Raw genomic sequence first — 26,560 nt, forward strand, 5'->3', positions numbered from 1 at the left:
CCTGGTGTTTTCTTCTGGCACATTCTGTACAAGGCCACCAGAGAGAAGACGGAAAGGGTAATTACTATCAAGGTGATCACAATTGGCAAGATAACACCTGGAAAAGAGGGCGAACATCATTTTGCCTGCTGCCTCTTGCTTGCATTGCTTCCCTATACAGGCACTCACACACACAAATGCAAGCGAATCTCTAGCTTCTCCTTCCATAGCAACTTTGTCAAACACAAATTTCTCAGGAGCAGGGTAACCTGCTGCTCCTGTTATTCCTCACACACCCACCGAGTGTCAGGCTTGCAGCCTTTTTGAAGGGAAGATTTAGGCCCCTTCCTTCCCCCATCCTTAGTCATTCCCCAGCCTGGCAACCCCAGCAGTCACACAGCCCTTCAGAGCCAGCTTGCACCTATGTTTCTGTAGGAGAGAGAGGTTTTAACATCTTCCCCGGTGGGACCACTGTAATCTTGATCAAAATACTTACGATTCACCCCAGTGTTGATGGCCCCCAAAGGTCTTAAAAAACAGTTGTTTTTCAGGAGCAAATTTTTGCTGCATGTGATTTTTTTTTTTTTTTTTTTGGAAAACAGGACTCATCTGAAATTCACTGACTAAAGTAATTATTTCTCTTTTAACATCATAAGCGCCAAAAGACACCAAGGAGTTACATAATTCAGCAACATTCCCCACAGCACTTATAACCAGGGATAGAAAATGCAAGCTCTCTTTTTCGAATGAGGACATTTCTTTCCTTTTATTATTTCCCACCATCTGCCATTTCCTGACAGGTGTTTCCCTGCCAAAAAGTAAAAAGGAAAGAATTATGTAATGAAGAGAAGCTTTGCTGGGGGAAACATACAGGCCCAGTTTTTCTCCATTTATCTTTTTTTTCTGGCAGTGCCCTGCCACATTCAAATTTAGCAGGCAGCAGCCTGCTGGCCTGCAAGGACGGCTGTTCCCTGGCCTCAGGGGCTGCAGCAGGGAGTCCCGGGCAGGCGCTGGTCCTCTTGCTGCTGACCCCAGGAGGCAGAGCCCCCGCAGCAGCGGGGTATTACATAGCAGACTTGCAGTAACACTGTCACTCTGGAGATACATACCTTTAAAATCAGTATGTTAAATAATATGCACCATCCAAATATTTACTGCTTGAAGAGTTTGCAGAAGACTCCCTCCTAGCCCTCTCTCCATCCTCCCATGACAATATGAATGATATATTCATATAATACATTCATTACAATATATCCATAACAATACATATCCTTAACAATATATGAACAGTATTTTCTTATGTTTCCTTGTGTCTTCTCTCACAGGAGATGACTGTTCAGATTTTTTCCAATTGTATTTGACCTCAGTCCTTAGGAATAATTGTGCAGTTCTCCAGTGACAGTGGTGTCAACTTGTTAAGCTCTGTTTCTCTTTGAGAGGAGTTTTATAACAGGCAGTTAAAATGGGTTTGTAATAGGGTCTACGGTCTGGTAAAGACTAAGATAAAACTGCCAGTTTTATTTCTCTGCTACTCCGATCGCTCACCTAGAGCCAACTAGATCTACTGAAAACTCAAGAGATGGACAATAAAGTAGGAACACTCACTAGAATAATGGATGGTATCCTCTGGCAGTTTCTTGTCTCCAGAACTGCTTGTAGGACTGCCAAAACCTAGATTTGAAAAAGGAACATTGCCTGCCAGGTTAATATATAATTGACAGAGCTCATCTTCCTCTCTCTTTCCTTACCCTTCCTGTACAATTGTTGTGTTCCCAATTCTGCAGCCATTGCATGCTTCATTGATAAATGTGTTCTCAATAATACCTGACTAATTTGGCAAGCAGATAGAAAAGTTCATCTAGTGTGGCCTAGGAGAAAAAAGCACTTCACATGGAATGTGTTCCCTAAGACCATCTGCTTACTCACCTACAAATCACAAGCTACAAACTTTTTCAATTTTAGGAAGTTAAGACAGTGTTTGACTTTAGAGAGATCTCTTGACACACAAATAAATAAGCAAGAGGGTGAAAATTAGAAGAAGACCAAAATAATTCATTATTAATAGTAAAAAAAATGCTAACAGTAAATGAAGACATTCAGAAGTGAAATATTAGTAGCTAGCAATTTTCTTGAGAGTCAAGTGTTATAAAGGCATGTGTATGCTCTCTGCCATAGCTGGAGAGAGCAATGATTGCTGGGATCCTCTGGGACATTTTTAGGGCAAGATTTTAAGGAATGCGTTTCTATCTTCACATGCCAATCTGAATTTCAGTCAGGTTTATCACTTTATCACAAGATGTTTATCACTTTGTTGCAAACAGTCTGAAGAAAAACAGAATCACTGAACTTCAAGAGAGAAAAAGGAAAAAGCAAACATCTGTGCTCCCCTAGTAACATTACACAGCACACAGGATTATATTCCATACTGAAAGGAGGCTTGAGTATACCTGTGTTTACTGCCATTGAAAAAGCCAATCAACTGGATAAATGGATAGCTAGATGCCTAGCATCAACATCGTAATGTAAGGCCAACCATTTCTGTTGCTCATTATAATATCAAACATGGCTCTCAAACAATAGTGCCTGGGGAAGAATGTCTGTTAAACAGAGATAGCAGCAGAGAGTATAGCTCTTTGTATATAAGTAATCATAACAGGGAAGCACCCACTGAGGCTCTGTCCCAGTAACTGATCCATTGGTTGGGTGTACATATATGCCCTGTGCACTTGTAGGGATGCACAGTTCTCCTCCAAAGAACAGAAGAGAGTTCAACTTGATGCGTGGAAACGGAGTCATGAAATTAACTGAGTCATTAAAATCAATTTCCGGGGCCATTTTGAGAGCCAGGATTCAATTCCATGCTGCTGAGCCTCTGAATTACAGGCCCATCTTTTTTACGGAAGCCTTTGTATAGGCAGTACTTGTAATTCTGGTCTACTGAATTATTGTAACAAACAATGCCAAGCTAATACTCTCTCTGCCTACTGCACTAATTGTAAACTCAGGTCCAGTATCAATGCATGTTTCGGAGATTTTCTCCATTCTTCTCCTTTCACCCCTATTTCCATTCTCACAACATACTGGTCTGTTCAAATACCTAACAGTATGTTGCTGCTTGACACAAGAGGAGTAAAGCAGAGAAGAGCCAGGGGCTAGTTTCTCCACAGGTTTGCTGGATATGCAAGTACACTGCATTTTCCAGCTAACTAGAAGCCACATGGTCCTGCTTAAAATGTAACATGAATTGGCTGGTACTGCAAAGGTAAGGATTTGTGAGAACTGTGTTCTAATATTTGTTCTGCTGTTGTGTTTGAATTTTGGGCAGGTTGTTTATCTTCTCTGTTTTGCTTCCTCTTTGGGGGGGGTTGTCTGGTCTAAGGTTGTGAAACGTCTTGGGGAGAAATGATCACTTACTTTGTGTTTGTAAGGTGGCAAAACAATACAGTCGTAGCTGAGACCTTTTGATGCTGTAGCATAGGAAACAATCATTGTCTGAGCCCTTATCTCTGAAAAAGCACTATGTTTCTTTAAAGTAGAAGTCACCTCCTCTGTGGTGCCTATCCGCTGGGAGATGATAGTGCAGGGATGGAATGTGTGAACCATCAGGAGGTGAGGTAAATAATTCTTATGCATTGATAATTCCATGTGATTGCTTCAGATTTCCCAGGGGAATACTACTGCCCCATTCCTTACCTTACCTGACAGACTACAGGATATATAGGGCAAGCAGGCAATTATCACAGCAATGACTTACAATGGATACTGACCGAAAATACCTACAGAAGAAAACTACACTGAAAAACATGAATGTGTATCCTCCATATTTGTCTAACATCTCCTCGGGGAAAAACTGAGGATTCAAATCCACAGGTTATTTTCCTAGCTCTCTATTAAATGACCAAGTTATGAGTAATGCAAAAAAGAGGAATCCATACGTCAGTGTTTTAACTATATAAGACTCTTAATGAGAAATACAATGGCTAAAAAGAAACACTACTGAATTAATAAAATGGATTAAGGAATTAAAACCTTTAATTCAGTTATCCACTTTATTAGTTAAAATTCTCTCACAAGCCAGCCCATCCTGTCTGTATTCTCGGGGTCTGCAGAGTGAATCTGGAAGATATTTTCCAGCTATAGAATGAGGTGGGATCAGAATAACCATTAATTAGAGTAATAGATTCATCAAGGTAACAGGAGGGACAAACTGTTAGCAGCAGCAGGAACTGCAGGGACCAGTACAGAAAAGACTGCTTCCTGATAAGCCTGAAGAAAGGGAAATAGCACAATACTGGTTCACTAGCACAGGAAACTGCTGCCTTACTCTGGGCAGTTCTTACTACTGGTTCTAACTATAGCACAAGCAATGACAGCCACCAGCAAGAACAAGATCCTTGGTAAACACTGTACTTTTGCATCAATTTCCCATTGCATCATGTGATCCACCAGGCCTGATTTTTTTTGTGCTGATGCCCTGTTTTCTTTTCAGTATCCCCTGGTCCAACATGGCATTCAGTTGAGTTCACAGAGAAGTTGCTCATTGTTACAACTTGAGCATCACTCATCTGCTTCTCAGCGTTACACTTCAATTCATTCTTCCCTTGGAGACTCTTACCTCCCTCAGCATTTCCTTTTCTCAGTCTACCTCCCTCTCAAGCCAGCCCTTTTAGTAAGTGTGCAAAGATCAAACCCTTCTGTCGCTCTTACTTGTCGGTTTTGCTGTGGAGCTCACAGGAAAGCCTGGAATAAAACAGAAGGAACAGCTTTATTAGTAACTGTTTTAAGATTAGATGTCCTTGCTTATAGGAGGAGAAAGCAAGGAGAGTCTTCAATATCATGCAAATTGGCAGACTCTAGCAATGTGCTCTGTAACCGCACAAGAAACACTGTCATGGAACAGCAGTTGCCTGTGGCAGCCCTGCTGACACCATTCCTGAACCCAAAAAATCAAAGCTATCAAAGTCTGCAGAATTCGCTTATAAATGAAACTAGCTAGAATCCAAAGCGTAGCCCACACTGGGTTGCTATTCCACTCAAGAGAAGAAAATCCTGAATTAACTGATACGCTCCTAAAAAATTTCTCCTGCCAAAACCAAATAGGTACTTTGGAATGAACAGCTGGCATTTAACTGACAAATACTATGAGTGTTTTACTAAAAGAAACTCAAATGCCTGAGACACATCTTCAAGTGTCACAAAACCTTTTAACAATGAATCTTCATTAATTATCTTAGTGTCCTTGGCTAGCAGACTGCCGAGCAGCAGGAGTAAGAGGCGTTGTTAATGAGGAAGAAATGGACCTTACACTGCTCTCTGCATAATGCTTACTGGCCTACCACTGTCAGCTGCTCTATTCACTTCAGATATTTTTGGTGCAGAACACTAATTCCTGCTTTTGTTAGTATGCTGCTGCTTTCATGTGTCTAGACTGTAGCATGCTTGGAAATTAAGAAGGTTGTGAATATTTCACATTTGGAGGCTAGCCACAGACAACCATCACTCCCACTGTGATTTTTATTATGTTACATTAAATCTCTTCCATGATCACTCTATAGTCAAAGGAAGCTGGGCACCTAACTCATTCGTGTCTTTGAAAATATCAACCTGTGTGAACTGGCAGCAAAACATTTATCTGTTTGTACAAGACAGACTGTCTCTTCCCAGAGGCTAGTGACTGGCTCTCTGCCTGGCTGGTGAGGTCTCTCACACTGGATGACTGAAGCTACGAGGGAAAAAAACAACCCTTAGGCACTATCTCCGCAGCAGTTGCTTGCTATTTTGAGGTGTAAATCAGGGTGTTTGGTCTTCTTCCTCTAGGTTGGATAGCACCATAAAAGCCCCATCGCTGCATCTTTTCAGTGTTTGCCTCTGCCAAGGTGACTGTGGGGAACATAACTTAATTGATCTTATACTGACAGCTCCTAGGAAGGACACGTCTGATCACCACATCCTCTGCATTGCAGCTGTGCCAGGTTGGGAGACAGCAAAGGTAATGGTGTGAAAGTTGCCATAACTCAGAGCAGGCCTCGAGCATCATCTCTGCGTGCCCAGGGTTACACAACTCCACATCAGACTAGGATCCCAAGGGAGTACAAATTCACTTTTATGCCCTTGCTGTACTTTCGGTGCTGTGAACTGATGCTCTGCACAAAGACAGCTCCTACAATAGGAGCTGTAGTATGAGTTGAGCACATTATTCTACCTACTGTGAATATACTCCTTGAAAATTAGAATGGGTGCCATTGTGTATCCTCCTGTCAATGCAAAATTAAAAGCAGGAATCACTTCAGCCACTGGGGTCTAAATAATCATTTCTGCTAATGATATATGTGACAGAGCTTTAACTGCACTTTTATCAGGAGCATACATGAAAAGCCTTTTCAAGTTGAAAAGTCAAGCACTCAAAAGTCTGCAGTGAGAGCTCTTCTTGAACATACTAAATATTAGTAATACTAAGTACTCGGGAGGTACATTATATCTCATGCTGGCTTCCTAAAACTCAGTGGATATTTTTTACGTAAAGCTTTTCATCATCTCAGCAATCCATCTGCAAAAAGTAGTGCCACCTTGCTCATAGAGGAAATTTGTGATGATTCATTAGGTAATGCTTATAACATGTTTGGGCAATATTAATGAGAAGATCCAAAGAAGAGCTTGAGGAAGTTAATAACTCTACTGTCAAAGGACGTTTGGAGTAACACACAGCACAGAAAGGAGCAAGACATATCCAGCATTAAGGAAAAACTGAAATATGAAATGATTGTTCATTACCTGCCTTTCCTGCACCCTGTAAGGAGTGGGGTGGCATGAAAAAATATAATGTGATCACGTAGCAATAGTTGATCAAGCAAACTGCAAAACTCTGTGTGTGTGTACGCGCATGGGTGTGTGTGCGCATGCATGCACGTGCCTGCACGCACACATGTAGTCGTGGAGATAGGGAGAAGACCTTGTCAAGTCTTAGAAGCAGGTCACTTCTGTATAAAACTTCAAGTCTTTTCTCCAAAGTCTGAGGAGAGTTGAGCTTTCCTTAGGAAAGTTCTCAAGATTCCAAAGGAATAACACATTTTTCCTTGATTTCAGTATTGCGAACCAAGTGAACCATCTTGGCTGAAATCAGAATAAATAAATAAATAGAAAAAGTCTATCAAGACTGAGGCTGATATCCAATTTCAGCCCAAAAACTTAAGGTTTGTCAAAATTGTATGCAGGTGCTGTTAGGATCTTTGAATGGGAAGTGTCAGGTGACCTTAGGACAGTCAGTACCCATGGGCGCATCCAGAATTCATGCTGCTATCCTGGCCAGGCTTTCACCACTTCAATAAACCCAGAAGGCAGAGTGGATCGCAGGTAGTAAACATGACAGCATGACTACAGTCCTTTTCCCTTAGTTCAGGGACTGTAGAAGCCTCCTGACCGTTACTATTCTTAAAAACTACATATGTCTATACACAATAGAACTACAAACATCTTACCCAGGGATATCTCATCTGGATTCTGTTAGAGCATGAAAAATTAAGTAGGCAATGAAGACAAACCTTTTGCCCTTCCCTCTCTCCCCCCACTGTCTCCAGTATGCAAGCAAGCTGTTAGCTCACACTCCGTTCCAGAGATTGCTCAGCCCTGCCATGTAAACAAAGTGCACTTATCAGAGCAGGTCAGTAGGTGTTTTCAGTTTGCATTCTCTAAATAACCATGTAGTGCCCTTCTTGGTGGTGGGGTCATGCACTACTGTTCTGTAGAAAGAGAAAGAGAGAAAGAAAGGCAGCATTTTGCTGCTAACATATTTACTATAGTTGTTCTAGCTGTTTGTAGCTTACCACATCTTTTGGGGCTGGGAGTTAGGGGGGCAGATGCTCTGCATAAATTATCTGGGAAGGCTTCCAGATTCATCACGAAAAGTGAGGTGTACAACACAGGCTGTGCTGAGTCCTTGTTGTGCAGTAAGGAGGACAAGGATAAAAATTTGGCAGTGACTGTGGTTTGATTTGAAAATACCTGCCTGAGTCAATTCAGAGCTGGTTAGCAGCTTGACAGATGGAGAAAGAGACCGGTAACTAACCTCTCCCCGCTCTATCCTCAGAGGTCTGCTACCTAAACAGCCTTGATATCCTGCAGTTTGCAGCTTCTGTTTTTGGAGGGCAGCCACATGAAACTGTGTTCACTGGCAAAACAAATGAATAAATTTGGCTGCTTACTCAGAGGGGATACCGCAATATAAATCAAAGCAAAATTAAGAACCTTAAAAACCCCTCCTTATCCTAACCATGTTGTAGATCTGTAACTGTATTAACTGACGCTTTGCTACATTTTCCATGTCCCAAGCTCTTTGATTCTCACATGTCTCTTTTCGTGAGGACACTGAAGCTAGGGCAAGTAATTTTTACCTAATATCACTACCCAGAGTTCCTATACAGTTTATGCAGAGAAAGAGTCAAACCTTCCTTGTCTTACTCATAAGAATTTTTCTTAGAGAGATGCCTCCTGTGAATCAAGTAAGTAGGATTTATAATTTGAGGAGTGCAATAAAGATATCAATAGATGCAGCAGGTTGATTCATCTGACAGTTTATTATAATAGATCATTTGATCTTAACAGCCTGCTGGGTGAACTTACTCTAATACTGCTTTATGGATTTTTTGTTGTTTAGGTCACAGAATGAAAAGATACAATAGTTGCTGTTTCTCAGATGTATTTAGGCTCTGAGGGATCCATTAAATCTCCAATTTTTCATTAATTAAACAAAAGGAGAAAATAAAATATTAGCAAGCATTCCTTTGTGGAGGTAGAGAATGAGTAGGAGGTATATTATACATGACAGACACAGCTAAAGTCAAAGAAGTATGTGTGTCATGGGCATGCATGCAAGTTGCCCTCTGCTAAAAAAACAGTCCTTATTCCTTTCTGTAGCCTGCGTGAGCACAATGCAGCCCCTCCTCTGTGGCTGGCTAGTTCAGCCTTTTTAATACAACAATACTGTTCTCTGATGTTTCTCCAAGTTCTTTCCTGGGCTCCCCCACTCGTTACCAGCTCTCTGTGGCACTCCTCCCACACCCTGATATGGCTGGCTGGAAATTTCTCCTCAAAATGTGCTTTTTTCCTCTTTCCCCAGCAAGAAAGGAAATTTTCACAAAAATGGCATTTTTTTTTGTGGAAAATGGCCCCTAAACTAAATATACTCTTTTGGATTGAGGTTAGCTGAAATATTTTGGTTGAGCAAACCAAACAGAAATGTTCTGTTTTGGACCAATTTCACACTAATTGTGTTCCCCTGAGCTCCCACACAGAAGCTGTGCCTTCAGCTTCCAAGCCCTGCTATCCCCTGCAGGCTGCAGCATGAGCCCCTTTTGCATACCAGCCTCTGCTTTGGTGAACAGAAAGGTATCCATGTCCCTAGAGAAGCACCTGAACATGAAATTTTACAGACCTGCAGGGGAAAAATCTAATCTCAGTGAGATATGCAGCATTTCTTCTAGTCTTAGTGCAAAACAAAACAACTGGCTCCATACTTGCAATATTTTTGAAGTTATTAGGGTGCTGTCTGTGGCTTCCTCTGGCCCTGAGCAATTGCACATGTGAGGTGAAACTTGTTTAGAGCGAGCCAAATATTTTTAAGTCTTTAACTTGCACAGGGAATAACGGAACAGGGATGGTCTAAAGGTGCACCCATTAGGGAAAAGCTACCTAACTCATCAAGGTGAGTAAAGGGATTTCTTGCATATTTAAGAGGAAAGAGAGAAGCCTGGAGCTAGTTCTGTGAGGAGACAGGGAAGTATAAATGCAGAAGCCTTGGTGAGTGAGGAAGTGATTCTGAAACAGCAGTTTTATGGGAACTCGAAGTACTGGCTATGCCAGGGACCTAGACTGACTGGCCCAGGATAGATGGTCCCTTTCTTTCTCAGACAGGCAATTAGAGTCTTGGCTTCTTGGATAGTCCCTGAGCTAATGAAGATTTATTGGTTTTACAGCAAAGTGAGCCGAGTAAGATGATGACTTTCACAAACAGACCCATGGAAGGATGTAAAGCTTTCCGGGGAAATTTTAAATGTAGACTATAATTGTACAAATAATATAATAGGTAATTCAATACACATGATCCATAGGTATATGTGTATTACAACTTCATTTTAACCTGGAGAATTTACCTGTGTGAGGGGGAAGAAACTTCCATTAAAAATATTATAAGTTATTGTGTTATTGCAATGTACTAAGGGTAAGCTTTCCACACTGTGTGTGTGTCTGCCAAAGGACACCAAACATAACAGGATATTCAGGTAACTACAGCTCACAATATATGTATTATGGGGCACAGACTTATTGAAATAATTATAAAGGTATTTAAATCAGTGGCATTGGATTAAAAGTGAACAAAACCCAACTTTCCTAAAACGCTTTTTATTATAACTTTTTGTGCTCTTCTGTTTCAGTATGTACTGAGCATATGATATTACTGCTGTTTTATATCCAGTCCCATCCTCCATGAGAAAATCACAGAACACACACATTTGCCATGCTCAGTTCAACCACCACAAAATGTTACGGAGGACTCATTCTTGTCTTCCATGCTTAGCTCCCACACACAGCAGTCTAGACAGCTGTACAGGGTCTTATCTCTCTTGGAGGATGTTGTGTGATAATAATTGGGATACACAAACAAAACTAGTGTCCTCATTGGGTTTAGCCGAGAACATGTGTAGCTGAGAGTGAGCACTGAGTGAGGGCTCAAGAGACCTTAAGAAAATCTAAGTGATCTATTATTCTTCAAAATCTAGCAAAGCTAAGCCAGATAGAAGCATAATAAATTATCACTCTTATGACCTGGCATCTACCTTTGCCACAAAGTTGCTTAGTGGATAAACACACCCAGCAAAACAATAAAGTTAGACAGGAGATGAGAAGGATTGATATTTTTTGACCTTGCACGTGACGTGACCATGTTGTACTTTGAACAATGTCATTTAATTGGTAATATGCATTAGCTTGCCCTCTAGATTTATTAACAGCCATAAAAATTATAGCTGTTTTCCTCTTTGCTTTGCAGCCAGAGGATTTATCTCTATGACCTCCTCTGGCAGTGAATGTTACACAATGACCACATGCGGCAGGTATAAGGATTTCTATTATCTTCTATAATTTATATCCTCCTGTAATGACATTGAGTATCCAAACTGAATCTTTTGAAGTTTGCCCATCACTAATTGTAACTGCATAACTAGATGACATGGATTCATCATCACATCATGCATAAATAAGGAGGGGGCATTATTCCAGGACAATACATGACAAATGGAGAAGGGATTCAAAATTATTTGTCTCTTTTCAACCATTTGGATAAGGAAATAGCATGTTTTCAAGACTTACTTGAGGTTGCAGGAGCAAAAGTTGCTTTTTGTAGAGCAGTTGTAGGAGGCAAGGAGGGTCCCTTAGTAGATGAAGCACCCAAAGTCCCATTTTCTGCTGATTGTGTTTCATTTGCTTGTGTAGCTGAAAATGAGACAATCAGGTCACATACACCTGTAGATTTCTCATCACAGAAGTGATGAATGAATCTTTAAACACAAACTTTTTCACTTTTGGTTCTTACTGCAGTTATTTCACACTCAAACTTTAAATGCTGAATTTTAACCTCACACCAATTTAAAAAAAAGAAAAAAGAGCTCCCCCACCCCCCAACATGTACAGGCTTGTAAAAGTAGTAACAGAAACCGTCTTGTGGCTCCCTTACCATAGGAGCAAGTCACTAAAAGCTTGTGATAGGAGAATGAAGAGGAAACCAGACTAGCAGTAATCCTTCATGCACAGAGACATTCAAATACAAACACGCCTTGCAAACTGCACAAAATAATCAGGTGTGTGGGAGAAATGAGGAGGGAGGCAACCAGTTTTCTTGTAACCCCATGAGAGCTGTTTTCCCATCGGGATCACACGTTCTCCACGTCCTGTCAATCCTGGCAGCAGCCCAGCTCTAAGCATTCTGCCTGTGTTTAGGAGCTGTGAGAACAGATTGTTCTTGGGAACATGTGCTGTACGCTGTATATTCCTCAGTAGGGGATCGGTGGGGGGGGGGGGGGGAAGGGATGATCTCATTTTCATTTCCTTTTTTAATTCAGTTTGGGTGAAATTTTTCCTGCTACTTATGGATATGACCAGATACGTCTTTACCTATGGCTTGGTGTGAAGTTTTTTACACTTATTTCTGTGGACTGTAGATCAGGCTCGACTCCTGATGTCAAGGAGTGAAGTGGATGTGCTACGGTACAAAATTCCGGGTGCAAGTTTTCACCACTCCAGAGATGAAAAATGCAGCCTCACAGGGAATGTTGCCTTAATTCCACTATACAACTGTAAGATTAAATCCTAGCAACATAATTCTCCACTGACTTGTGGCTTTGAAGTGGCACTTCAGCAGTATCCAGGCCTTATGCCTCATACACAGTACAGGCTCTACCAACAACACATTTAGTAGATCGAATAGCTTCTGTGCCAAAGGCCTATGGGAACAGAAGCGTCCATATCCAGCCATTGCTCATATATGCAATAGCAGCACTGAAAGCACAGTGCGCCTGCTAGAAATCTGCCTTTTTGGTAAATCACCTAACTCATATCTATGCAAGGTTTAATTTGATCTCAAAAGTAGGAGATGGCATAAGCCCTTACTGCGGTGCCCGCATTCTGTGCTGGAATAGGCGGGGGACTCTGTGCGGGCACGCGGTGACTCACTTCTGCCATCCCCACTGACACATCGCTGCAGTAATTCATCACGCTCCAGCTCAGCCAGCTGCAGCAGAGATTTCTGCCTGCCTGACAGGGGGAGGCCTGGATTCGCAGAAAAGCAGCACAGCAGAGGAGGATGGCTGCTGCTGCAGAAGCAGTCACATCATCGTGTAATGGGCTCATTGTCAACAGCTGATTATGAATAAAACTGTAAAGCTGTAAAGATTGTAAAATAGCTGTCCGAATGGGGCTGATTGCTGCAGTCACAAAACTCCCTGGTGGTGATGCAGCTCTCCCTGCTGATATTTTGATAAGATAAATGACAGTGTGTTAACCACTGTGCTCAACACATATTTGTCAAAGGGATAATCAACAAGGGGGAACCTGAAGCTGCTCTGCAAAGCTGCTGCCTGAGCCTCAGGTTTTTCCTTACTATTTGTGATTTGAAAGTCCTTCACTTTTTTTAACCAGCTGAAATTCAACACACATCCTCACTCGATCTTAGTATGATTTCCTACTTAACCTACATACAATCCACATGTATTTTGGCATTTCCATAGATATGTTTTGTCTCATTTTGATTTATACTCTCTTTGATAACTCCAAATATCCCAGGATAGGCATTCTTGTTTGCAAATGCAATTTGCTGTGTAGTGAAACTATTTAAAACTCTTGCTTTGGGGTCTAGACTGCACAAGTGACATCACTCTTTTGACTAAATGTGAACTAGTGGATTTCACCCCTCCTGTTAACAAAGAAATCTAATTGCTGGCTTCCAAGATAACAAACGGGGCATGAACAGCAAGAGAGAGAGACAGCACTTATGGCCTGCGGAAGGAAAGAATACTGAAGATGGAAAAAAAAAAAGTCCTTTGCATGATTTCACAGAGTATGGAGCACTGGGGGCTTTTCCTCAAGCTGTAATGAAAGGTGACAGCAGCCACAGAAATAGTAGCAGAGACAGGAAGGCCTGTCAAATCTCTGCTGTGTAGATGTGATCATTCAGTGAAGCTCTTAGCAAGGACTGAAGTAGGGAAAGTGATGGCCTCCATTAGAAAACAACAGAAATGTCTGACTTTTATTAAAAATCAGGTGTAGTAAAGGCACCTTCAATTTCTGCCTCAGTTCCATAATGCCAACAAAAGAGAGGGGAGAAGCTGAGTGCTAGTGAAAAAAATGAGATAGTGGCCAATTTTCATGTTGTCCCTCCTGCTTTTAAGGGTAGAAGTCTTGCCAGGCCTGTGTTGTCTTCAGGGAGAAACTCTCCTCCTCGCCCTGCGCTGCTATCATGGATGTACATACAGTCCAGAACTGGACCGCAAAGTCAATAATATTTCAAAGTGCCATTGTGTGGGGCGAATTGGCCTGTGAAAACAGACAGATTTCTGTAGCCAAGCCAGCCATATAGCCGTCCTGGGAACTGTCTGTATTCCACAAGGGCTAGCCATACATCTGCAAAGCCCCTATGCTGTGTCCTGTCCTAAAGCCCCTACACTGTGCCTTGCCCCACTCCTTTGCACTGAAGACAAGCCATGACCTTCTTGCAAGGCAGGCCAAATTTTTGTCTTAAAACACTAAAACTTGTTTTCACACACAGCTTTTCCAAATATTTCTTAAAACTGAATGAAAATATTATAAAGTCTTTTAACCTGGGCCAGTTCTCAAGGTCTCATTCAATGTTCTGGTTTACTCAAGAGGTGTAGGTTGTGCAGACACAGCCTTCTGTTTTTAGGTTCATTTATCAACTATTTTTATTCAAAGTTTTTGTTTTGTGGTATAAATGAGGGGCTTTAAAAATAAGTCACAATCCAGGCAACCAGAGACAGACTGAATGCTGGCTGGTGGAAAGGGAAAACAATAGGAACAGAAAAGAAGTGCTTTGATTAAAACTCCACACCCAGAGCCATCCTACTTGCAGAACCTACACCTGTGGCCATTTGCAACTGAAGCTTGTATCTCCACACAAATATATATTTTCATGGTGGACTATACCACCCACAGGAAAACCCTTTCTTACAGCGTTCAGGAGGTTTGTAATTTGACCTACTCCCGACTTTTTCAGGGTATCAGTTCAGAGCAGCACCTGGAACTAAGCTGCACAGACAGGCATGCCGTTCCTCATTAGCGTTTTTTCCCATGCCAGGAGCTTTACCTGTCAGTAAGATTTAGTTCCAGGTAGCTGTGCTGGTCTGATACCCGCAAATCAGGAACCTCTGTCAAACCTAAAGGACTAGAAACTGCACTCATGATGTGATGCTCTGTGGACTCCTGACAGGCCTATGCAATCACAAGTACAAACTTAAAAAGATTCTTTGTGGCCTTCAGGATCACTTCACCAGCTTGCGCACTGGCCAAATTGTATCCTGTGATTCACCAATACTAGCATTTAAAAGGCAAGCCAAAATGCAAAAGAGTGCAGACTAATGATCAGACTATTCCCTATGACAATCACAGCAGGAAAGCTGCGTCAGTAGAAGATGTAACTACTATGTTAGAGAGAAATTGCTCTATAGGCAGCATAACAAGGTCAGGTCCACAAGGGATGGTTTTAAAAGAGTATTTGGACAGAGTAAGCATGCATGCAGTCTACTAATAGAACTCACTTTTCAGACAACAGAACCAAGGAAAAGGAAACCAAGTTCTAATCATTTGTCACATTTATGTATGCTCTAAATGTCAATTTGGAGAACATCGGTATACCACTGACTGCTGAGTGAAATATCTACAGCATTTCTTTCTTATTTTTTTGAGTCAATTAGCCACAAAAAATGGAGTATTTGAAAGCTCTGGTTCAGAAAAAGGCTTAAGCAAACATTTATCTTGTAGCTCATAGACAACAAAGAGATCGGATTCTAGGAAAAGAAAATTAAAGAAATGCACTGTATTAACTAGTTGGATTAATGTAAACAAGTAAACAATGTAAACATCCAAAAGGCGTACAATAAATTTAATATGAAATTCATTTTGATGCAGTGGGCCAACACATACGTTATTCTGAAGATTTATGGGGAACAAAAGTATTTCCTAAGATTGCTGCAGGGTAATTAGTACCAGATCTGTGCTTTCAGTACTATGACTCAATATAATATAGAATATAATTAAGTCTAGCATTGAATATATATATATATATATATATATATATATAACAAAGAGGGCTGCTTTGATACCATTCTGATCATATCGAATCATTTTCTTTTAATTAAATACTTGTTAAATAAAAAAAAAGCAGAAGAAAAGAAAAGCTAAAACCCTTCCAAATTCATCTCTCCAATTACAGGGAGATTCAAATCCTATGTAATGGCTCCAGATCACCTCCTCTACAAATTAAAGGTATAACATTCCTTGTGTCAGATTCTCAGGCAAGATTCATTAAGGACATGTAATACTGTAGGATGAAGAGCTCTGTTTCTCAAAACCTCTGAATCTGTTACCCTAATTACTCTCTTTGATCTCTTATTGCTCCACACTTTTTCAGAGCTATAGCTTCTAATGAATCAGAAGTGGTTCAATGAAATTAGCACTTACTGTTTGTTGTGCTGTTACTTTTATCTTCTGCTGCAGGGGATGTTTTTACTGGTGGTTGTGTTGTTGTACCTTGTGTTGTTTGTTGTGTAGCATTAGTTGAAGAAAGGGTTGAGTCTAATAAAGGAAGGCCATTAAAGTTATTTGATTAATTTTTGCATACACATGTATGTGAAAAATACCTACTGGCCTGCTTGCAGTCTAATCTTAAATTATCAGATGAATATTTAATTTAAATTGAAAATGAAAATGAAAAGGGCTCCCTTCACTGCAGAGAAACCACTGCTACATCCCACAGATGGGTTATTCCACTGAAGACAAGGCTATGGTAATGCACTTAGGAGACTTTGCTTTAGAGTTGTCTTGAATTGGACAGAAGAGAGCCATGGTGTATACCTGAAAGGTTTCACCATAAAATTCACTCTCTGTAAAACAAATTTCCAGGCCAAGAGGCACTGCTTCTTAAATTTATGATCAGCATCTGATTCTTTCTTTTTGATTTCCCCCTCCACACAGTTCTTCAGAAACGTATCAACAATTGGCTCAAAGAAATTTTCACTTACTGCTTGTGGTGGATTCATTTCTAGCTTCTCTTGCAGCTGTTGTCAGGACTGGTGATTGCAACGTTGTCACTCGTGAAGCGGACGCGTTCACAGCTTCTGTTGCAGCAAGAAAGACATTCACATGTTTATTGATTTATTTTATCATGCATAAATAAACATCACATAGCTCTAGCTGCTTTCTTGCAAAAAGGTAATGAATGTCTCTTTGTAGTCTGGCCCTTAAGAGAGCTTTCTTAACCATACATTTTTAAAGAGGATGCAAAGTACATACGGTTTGTATCACAGAGAAGATTTGGCCTATAAACAACCAGCAAGTTGCTCACTGAAAATTAGCAGCTGTACCCTCAAGCCGTGCCCTAGGCAAGAGGTGTATGCTGTTTGGTAGGTCGGGGAAGGGGCTTGGCATGACAACGCCAAGGGGAGAGGTGCAGGGAAAGGAGCCTGGCATGGGTGGATGGGTTAGCTGAGCTGCTGGACTGGACCTCTGACCAGAGCTTTGTTGCATTTAGAAGGAAGAGGAATGTAAACCCCACAGAAAGAAGTATGAGTGACAAGCAGGAACACAGCTTATATATTACAGGTAAAGGACCGAGGGGAAAGACACTCTGTCTAATCTTGCTGTGGCTTTTTCCTTTTGTCTGTGCTGAGCATGTCAAGCTCTGGTTGAGTTTTTCTGCTAGATAGCTTTCCCAGACCCACTTTCCCTGTGTCTTCCACTCTCCTCCTCTGCACTCAGATTTTTGGGAAAAAAGAGCCTCTGGTAGGCTTTTCTCTGAAGTGTGCAGAGAAGTGTACAAAATCCTTGATGAGAGGAATAATATTGCTATTGAGTGATATTCCCATGAGTGAACTCCGTGCCCTTTATACTGAGGCTCATCATAGTTTTCTGTTTTCTCCTCCAGAGCGGCAAGATTTGGAGGCTGAGAGGAGGAGAAAGGACTCCCTAGGGCAGCAGGGATCACTTCCAGCTGCTGCTGGTGCAGAGGGAGGGGAGCAGACATCACTAAGTATTTGGAAAGTTTTATGTTGGTGTGCCTCACAGTGCACAGGGTGGCATACCACAGCTCCTACGTGCCCCTTGCATGTGGCCAAGGGAATGGTCTGGCCAACCTGCTGTTGAAGTGGCCAGGATGGAAACACGTAACAAAAGTATTTTAACAGCCCAGCTTTCAATTCTGTAATCTGATATAAACAGAAAATGCTACAGTCAGCTAGAGAGGCTCATATCAATCCTTGTCAACAACCCAACATATGCCATGCTGCCTTTTCATAGATGGGGAAAATGTTTTCCCTCGTATGACTTTAGTACTTCTAAATGTAATATTCGCACCAGAACTTTTAAAACATTCTTGATCATACTCTCTTCCTCTATTCTCAGTTTCCTGGCTGTTCACCTAGAAGAGCAATGCCTCAAAGAATGGCCTGGAGCTTCCTGAGAGCTTGTTCCACCCCCACAAAATGCTTTATTCTCATAGGTTACTTTTGAGACTTTTCTCATAGGCATAAGTAACAATAATGCTTTCCCTTGTGAGACAAAAGGCTATCAGGCAAATTTCAGCAAAACATTTGAAGAGCTCATCCACTGTGCTGTGTTGGACCTTCATTACATGTTCGAAACAGATGTAAACATCTGGGTTTTTGAAGCATAAAAGAACTGCAGCACAACTTGAAAAGGAGTAATTCTTGCACTATAGTAATCATAACATATGCTTACTTCACTTGGCTGCATTTTATTCACCTCCATTACTAGCACTTCAGCTATATACATCATTACAATCCCAGTGCTCTCAGCTCTGCAACAGATTCATTGGTGCCTTTGATTATCAGAAAATACAGTCCTATTTCCAAGTTTTCTTGTGTCACATGTATCATTTATTAAATGCAGCAGTGTCTTCAACATTCAGACTAATAAAGGAGTTGATAATTAGCTCACATGTATGAAACATAACCAATATTGATTTTTAATAAGTACAAAGGTACAGAATAAGGGGAACTGAATGTGTCAGTTGAAGATACAAGCCAGAAGCACAGACTTTCACCATCTGAGCCGAAAGTTTCTCTGTTAACTCTTCATAGTATTAGGAATTTAAGTTTGACCTAGTTAATCACAAACTAAAGAGAGAGAGTGCATCTTCTGAAACAGAAAGCACTGGTGCACATAAAAACATCAATAATCAATAAAATGTAAACCACAACATCAATAGTTTTAAGAAGTTAGCAATAGCATTTTTGCAAGTTATAGCTTTATGCACATGTATACGCCTACATTAATTGAGACCCAGTGTTGTCAAAGATTATATAACTCTCTATTCTTTAAGCCCAGGTCCTCTTCCAGCCTATCAAGATCAGTTACTCTCTAGCTGGATGGCTGGTGCCATTTTCCAGATTCTCAATCTGACAGCCTCTTGAACTGTGAGTCTCAGCTAACTTTGCTAATACCTGATCACACTTTAACTACTCCTCGCGAGCCTATAAACTCACAGAATTTAAGCCTTTTTCCTCTGGAAAAAACCCTGAAAACAAACAACCCCCCCGCCCCCAGCCTGCTCCAATTAGCCCTCTCCACACTAAGCACCCTCAATCTTTTATTCTTCTCAACAGACTTATACGAGAATCCCAGGCAAAGACATAGAGTGTATTACAATCACCTTAGATGAAATAATTCACCTGATTTCTCTCCACCGTTGGAAAAGCTGAAAGTTGAAAAGGTGATGGGAACTTCATGATAACATGGATAACAGTGAATTTGAGGTCTTACCCAATACTGATGCTAATATGGTAGAGGATGCCGTGGTGGTAGTGCCTGTAGTACCATTTTCTGAAATAAACACAGAAAAAACTCACATTAGTTCAGCCACCTTCCAGATCTGTTTAGCATTACGGTATAGATAAGGCAGGCATATAAGGCAGAGAGTAGCAAGCACCTTCCTAGAAAATCACGTCTAGAAGCAACCAAGTCATACAACTCTGCTAGCAACTTTTTCAAGATGTATCCTAAATCTGTTAGCTATGCCCTCACTGCTCCTAATGGGGAGCATCTTTCATAGCCTCACCTCTAGGACTGCAGGTTGTTTTTCTGACAGGAGATGCTTTCAGCCTCACCTTTATCCCTACACGTGAGGAATAGAGGAGAATTCACAGAACATGGTCCAGGAAACATCAGGTTGACTGATGATGGGCATTCTACATTGCCCCAGAGGCAGTGCTCCTGCTGTTGGGATTTTACTGCAGCAAATGATAGCAATCTTAAAAATCCTAGGTCAAGTTAGTAGGTAAAAATCTCCAATTTTATTTAAAAAACCCCAAAATGAAAAGCAAAACAATTTCTACATCTCCTGGCTGTGCATAAAAATTCTAAAAGCATGACTCAACTAGAGTTTTGACTTCAAATAAGATGATTTTATTTTCAGCCTCTTTTCTGGGGTGTCCTCTTTTTTTTCTATTAACAGTAGAGGTTGATAAAGGGGGTGCAAAATTGCATTGAGTCAGAAACAACCGTTGTACACTGCTGTAAGACAAGCACAGTTACATTTGGGGAGGAAGAGATCAGTTCTGCTACTGAATGGAAAAGCAGAATGGCACAGATTAATCCCACAGTGCTTACAGGTTTGTACTGTGACATCCTGTCATGCTGCATTAAAATGCCATAATATAGACATTGCAAAACTGAGTCAGGACAGGATGTCACTAGTCTGGTGTGACTCCATTCATGGTAATATCTGCTGGCATACTCTCTTCTTCTGGCTACAGGGCAGAACAATCAACTTTGTTCCCTCTGCTTGGTGTGCCACGATCTGATTAGCATTTCACGAGATCCATCTGAGGCCTGCCAGAGTCAATGACCTAACCTGGGGATTCAGGAAAAAAAAAAAGTAATACAATTGCAGGAATTCTGCAGGCACACGTTCAGGACAGGGCCTCATCAGATAAGCCCTTACAACTGCTGTTTAAGGAATTTAAGGTGATACCAGTCCTCTCAGCTGTGATGTGGTGATGGCACCCCACACATTTCTAATGGGTCTTGTCTGGGAGGTTGCCCCTACACCAGTGTTCCCCTGTGGGGTATCTTTGCTGGGGATTCTGCTGCCTTCATAATGTCACGTCTCAGCATGCACTAAACTGGCCCAGTTTGTTTGGAGTACACCTCTGTCCCCACCACTGACTTCAGCCCAGCATATGCTGGGCAGCAAGGCTGGCCCTGGCGAGCCTTTCCGTCCCCGCAGGAGCAGGTTGCAGTGATTTCAGCTTGGCTGGAAGGGTGCCTTGCCCAAGTTCACACCGTCCTCATTACCTTCTGCAGCTTCAGCAGAAAATTTGTAGCCCTTCTCACCAGAAGCCAGACTAAGTTTTGTCACTGTATTACCAAAGGGGCGCAGCAGTATAGAGATTTACTGTCTATGGAAACCTCACCATTCACACAAGATGGAAATTAAATCTTTTCCTTATGGACCTGATGCTGCCTCAGCTTTACTCCTCAGGTTACATGAATACAGTCAGGCTATGCTAAGCCCCTTGCTCAATACATTTTAAATCTAGTTTTTCTGCTATTTAGTCATCCAGTCAGAATAATATTTCATAACCCTATACTTTGAAAACAAATTATATCCAAACAGACCAAAAAAGCAAGTATTTTTCAGGGGTTTCCCAAACAAGGAACAGTTTTCTGCCTCTTAATTCCCATTAAGAGCTAGTGACAAAGCTCCTCTAATTCCCCATGCCACAGGCCCATAGCACTAAAACAGAATGTTTGTTCAACAGTGCCTACATTTCATATGGTTTATTGTAACATTTCTTAGTAACTACCATGTCTGTAACACCAGCTAAATACACTGGCTGGCCAATTAGCTCATTCCCTAACTCAGAGTGACTTTGTGAAAAGCCCATTGTAATTTTTGGAGTATTTGTCTTTTAAAGACATGCTGCATTTAATATCCATGACGATGGAGCAAGATTTCTTCAAAAATTAAAAAAGAGAGAATTTAAGTCACAGTTATGATTTGGGTCATTTTATTAATATTAGTTAATAGCATTATAACCAGACATAGCTAACTCCATGAATTCCCCCCAGAGGCAACTGCAGTGCCCCAGTGCACTCCTGCAGTAGGATATCATTGCTGCAGAAGTGCCTCTGTCCCTTGATTCTCCCTTAGCAGTGCTAAAGGCAGGGGAAAGCTGATACAGAGGCCATTTCCTAAAGCTTCTGCTATGCTGTTTCATGAACTGCAATTTGTGGATTTTATCTAGAGAAATTAAGAAAACTTTGATTGGCAGAATAGAATAAAAATGGAGTTTTATGAATGAATCAATTGTATGCTTCGGAAAGGATGGAAAGTTAAGTATATTTTAAAAACAAGTTGAAAGCAACATGAAAACATGCTTACTATGGATTGGGGGTGGAATTGGTTGGTTCAAAGAAGTAATGCAGCTGGTGGGTTATTATGTTCTTATTTGTGAAGTTAAGTTGTGACTAAGGAGAATCCTTTGGGGATAAAAGCAAGAGATTTAAAATGATTGAGAAAAGATTTTTGGCCTATTAGAGACTGCTAGCTAGACAAAGAGAGAGAGAGACAGACAGATTTATTTTTCTGATCATGTCAGGCTGGCTGCAGTCAGCCCTTAGTCAAAGGGCAATCAAGTTAAGTTACAATTGCACTGTTTTGGGGGGATTCAGAGATAGTGATTCCTTTGATACAAGAGAGTCCTGATGTACTCTGCTGTGGGAGCAGCCCAAATTAATTTGGCACCTGCTCCCTCACACAAACCTCTCCTATTTGTTGTGCTCCCCAGCAATAAACACAGCAAAATGAGTGTATGTGCCTGTGATACAAAGTCCTTGTGTGTGGAGAACATACATGTCACTAAAAGGTGCTAAGATGCTACACTGGACTGAATTAAGGATGGCAGAGGTGGTGCTACTGGGTGGGAGATCCAAAAAAGAAAAACATGTCTAAAACTAGATAGGAAAGAGAGAAGAAATCACAAAGGGGGGGGGGGGGGGGGGGAATAACAGGGCAGGAAGAAGGTGAGACCAGAAGGGCAGGAAGAGATAGAGACAATAAGACAATAATTGTGGCAGGGAAGGATGTGAAGGAATGAAGAAGAGAGCTTGACCAACATTTGACCCGCAGTCCGGAGGCCAAAATAAAAAAAAAAAGGTCAGTTGCTTTTTTTTTTTCCCCCAGGTTCACAGAATTTGCCTTTTTTGTGGAAAAATTTTTTTTGACTTGGATTGAAATGGTTCATTTGTTCTAAAATTAAAACAATAGTAAAATCATTTAAATTTGGTCTTGAGACATGATTTCGAAGTGAACTAACCTAAACACCGAATTTTCTTTCTTTCTTTTCTAAACTTCACAAGGAGACCCTGAATTCAGCTAAAAAAGACCAATGGCCACAGTCATCCTCAAACTGCAGCTTTTGATGTAGGCTTCAACCTCCAAGGTCTGAGCTTGGAGCTCTCATCATCTCTTCCATCTCTCATTGTCTTTACCTTTACACTGGGAAGACTAAGACAAGCAGGTCTTGAGCTTGTGTTAATTAGGTGCCTATTAGTGCTCTGTGCCCTCTAGTATGCTGTACCATATGAACAGAATTGCTGATGCAATACCAGGCATTCATTTCTGCTTTTTTTTTTTTCATTCCTCATTTGAGCAATGAGTAAGTTTAAAACACTACATGAAACAGCTAATATTAAAGTGAATGCAAAAAAAAAAAAAAAAAAACAAAAATTCAAACAAAAACATTTCTAAACATGAATAGACTATTTTGAATATATATTGATGATATTCATTATATCAGTTACTGTATTTAAAAGCTGGCTGCTTTGGCATCAATACCTAATTTTGAAAAGAAATATTGGAGAATTCATTATCACTACAGAAATAGTGAGTGAAATGACCTGTTAGACTTTTTCTAACTTGACCTTGCACTAACCAGACAGGAGCGTATGTTCATATTAAAATCCTTCCATTCAGATCAGCACTGATGAGGGCACAGTGGAAGCACTCTGTCCTGCCTGGGGAAGCCTGTTGAGAGGAGTGTGAGATGCCTAGAGGGCGGTTAATGGAGAACAATAAAAATCATCAGGAGTCGGGGGCGGGGGGGGGGGGACACGACCCCACAGGAAGGATTGCAAAAACTGCATTTGTTTAGTCTGGAGAGGAAAAGATTAACGGGAGGCAGGATAACGGCATTCAAGTAGGTGAAGGGCTGCTATAAAGGGAAAGGAATAAACTTCTCATTATGTCCACTGAGGATGAAACTACAGGTAACAGACAAGGGAAATTTGAATTAGATGCTACGGAAACTTTCCAGGTTTTTCAGTGCCTGTATCAGGTTGATGGCATATCAGCCACAACCTAATGTTTTAATCATAAACTACCATTTTCTTGCTAAGGATGTAAGATATCCCCACTTAAAATCAGACCAATACCCAAATGGCTTTAGATGGGAACAAATATCAAAGACGTGTCCTGAGGAAACCTGATCCCACACTTTTGTATGTGTTATTTCTCTGCTTCAAGGTTATAAAGCAGAATCCACAGGTGGCATTTCCCACATTATATGCATTTGTGTGACCCTGGACCTTTGCAACTATACGCAAGACATGGAGAGGTCAAAGCTACCACCTTCTTGCTTTCTATCTTACCACAGCATCAGAAAGAAACTGGGATCCTTCTTCAGAAAGCAGATGATAATTCCACTCCCTGACACGACCACAGAAGAGACTCCTGCAGCAGCTGCTCCAGCAGTATCTGTGGGCAGACTGTCCACTGTTTTGTCTTCTTTGGGGAAAAGTATAATTATCCTTATAAGAAAAGCTAGTACTGATATTCTCAGGATTCCCAATAAATAACTGTTGCCTGACAATGCACCCAATGTTTATTCTTAGCTTGGAGCTCTATGTCTGTTATGATTTCTCTTTTATTTTCATTTATTGCTGCTTCGTCTCTTTATTCTCTTACTGATCTTTCCCTGGCCCAGTGTTGTTCTTGCACTTCCCTTATTTCTTTTTTACTTCTCACCCACCTCAGTACTGGTTCACTGCCTTCTAACCTAAATCTTGAGATAAATTTCTTTCTTCTTTTTTTAATGGATTTTTGCCTAAAGGGCTGCACATCCTCCAAAGCAAAAAAATGATTTGCCTAGACAGGCAGTTCATCTCCCATCAACATTCACTGCACAAACATCTCTCCCACGTGCAGAGGCCCAACGCAAGTTTCGAGTACCACTCAAACTCTACTCATGCCCTCCAAACAGAACTCAAGTGCATCTGAATGCATTAATCTAGGGCTTAAACTTGAGGTTTAGCAGTTGCATGCTTTGGGGGTTTCATCCTCAGTAAAGTTTACCGAGTCCCAGGTTCCCTTTCTAACCAAAGGGGAGAGGGCAGAGCGTTATAAGCAGGGTTCAGCAAACCCAAGCTCAGTCTCCCATGGAGCTTCGGGGTAATATTCTATCAAGACACATGAGTTAGCTTTCTAGTTGCTGGCACCAGCGCTCACAGCTGTTTAGTAATGACACTGTGCTGGCTAGTTCTCCAAGGATGGACCCAACTTCTTGAATGGCGATGGAGTCCGTGCTGCATTATTGCACTACCATAATTAATGTGCGAGCTTGCTAGTCTACAGCTATCCTAGATATATCATTCCACATAAGATAAACAGCTATGACTGCAGAGTAGACATTACTCCAGCCTCTCTGGTATGTCTAAGTAGAACAATACAGTTTAACTAGGTTAGATGGAGCTTCTGGTACTTAATCTGTCTTGTTCAGATCAGCTTGGGTATATTGTGCCATGTAGACACTCCCTGTGTCCCATTTTCCCATCTGTAAAAAACAGATAATAGTATGTTCTTATTTCCTAGAAGACTACAAACTGCAACACACAATGGCACCACACTCTATCATTAATGGAGTTGCATTAGAACAGAGAAACTCACAGTTCAAGATCTCAGCTGTGTCTGCATTTTTCATCATTTAGATCTTCCACAATAAGAATAATAATATGGATACAAGCTGCAAAGTTTGCATTTGCAACTCATCTCAGCTTTCTCAATATTTTGCTTTGTTTGGAGGGTGTGTTAGTGAAGAACCAACCCTCTGAAAATACTGCACAAAGCTGTAATTTAGGCCAGAACAAGGAACAGGATTCATTTTAGATAGCTGTTGCTATTTCAGTCCTCCCTTTGCACTTCTGCAGCTAGTTTTATTTCCACTAGATGCAGCTTTTTTACTCTTCATTAAAATAGCACAAATAAGAGCTACCCAGTGTCAAGATAAATGCGTTCCCAGGAAACCTGCAGGTTCAAGACCTCCAGGCATGTTTTAAGGACATTTTTTAACTATAACGTTTGCATAAAACCTAAGAACAGTTTTCCCTACAGTACATCCAATTTCATCTGAGGTATTTTGTTACGATTGAAATCATGGCATGAAACTCCCCAAAATCAAACAACAGTGTTGAACTGTGGTCACAGTTAAATGCTGTTGGCCAAAAATGACTAACCCATATTATGCAGACTATCTAAAATATCAGCGGGCAATATAAAAATCTTAGAAGCAGCATAGGTGTTCCCAAATTGCAAAACCTTCCATTTGGGACATACTGTTAGAAGTTAAGCTCAATGTTAGCAGTATTGTTTAAAACCAGAGAAGATAATCAATAATACAAAATCTATAAATCAATCCTCCCAAAATTAAAAAATTAACTAATAAAATGTTATACTCCATAGAAATAATGTTTTAAAAGAATTTGATAAATGTAATTGTCTTTCTACTAT

At 40.9% G+C, this 26,560-nt stretch overlaps 1 protein-coding gene across 1 annotated transcript in view; it reads right to left on the bottom strand.

Moving 5' to 3' along the window:
- Positions 1 to 26,560, bottom strand: part of EMCN (endomucin) — a 53,168-nt gene that overhangs the window by 15,549 nt on the left and 11,059 nt on the right. The window contains exons 2-8 of the mRNA XM_026109408.2: positions 19,537 to 19,596; positions 16,779 to 16,874; positions 16,219 to 16,332; positions 11,341 to 11,463; positions 4,687 to 4,719; positions 1,585 to 1,650; positions 2 to 97 (exon numbers count right to left, since the gene is read on the bottom strand). Of these exons, the coding sequence (XP_025965193.2) occupies positions 2 to 97; positions 1,585 to 1,650; positions 4,687 to 4,719; positions 11,341 to 11,463; positions 16,219 to 16,332; positions 16,779 to 16,874; positions 19,537 to 19,596 (588 nt within the window). The remainder of the gene's footprint in view (position 1; positions 98 to 1,584; positions 1,651 to 4,686; positions 4,720 to 11,340; positions 11,464 to 16,218; positions 16,333 to 16,778; positions 16,875 to 19,536; positions 19,597 to 26,560) is intronic.

This window comes from Dromaius novaehollandiae, chromosome 4 (assembly GCF_036370855.1).
Source record: "Dromaius novaehollandiae isolate bDroNov1 chromosome 4, bDroNov1.hap1, whole genome shotgun sequence".
In the NCBI taxonomy this organism is placed as follows: domain Eukaryota; kingdom Metazoa; phylum Chordata; class Aves; order Casuariiformes; family Dromaiidae; genus Dromaius; species Dromaius novaehollandiae.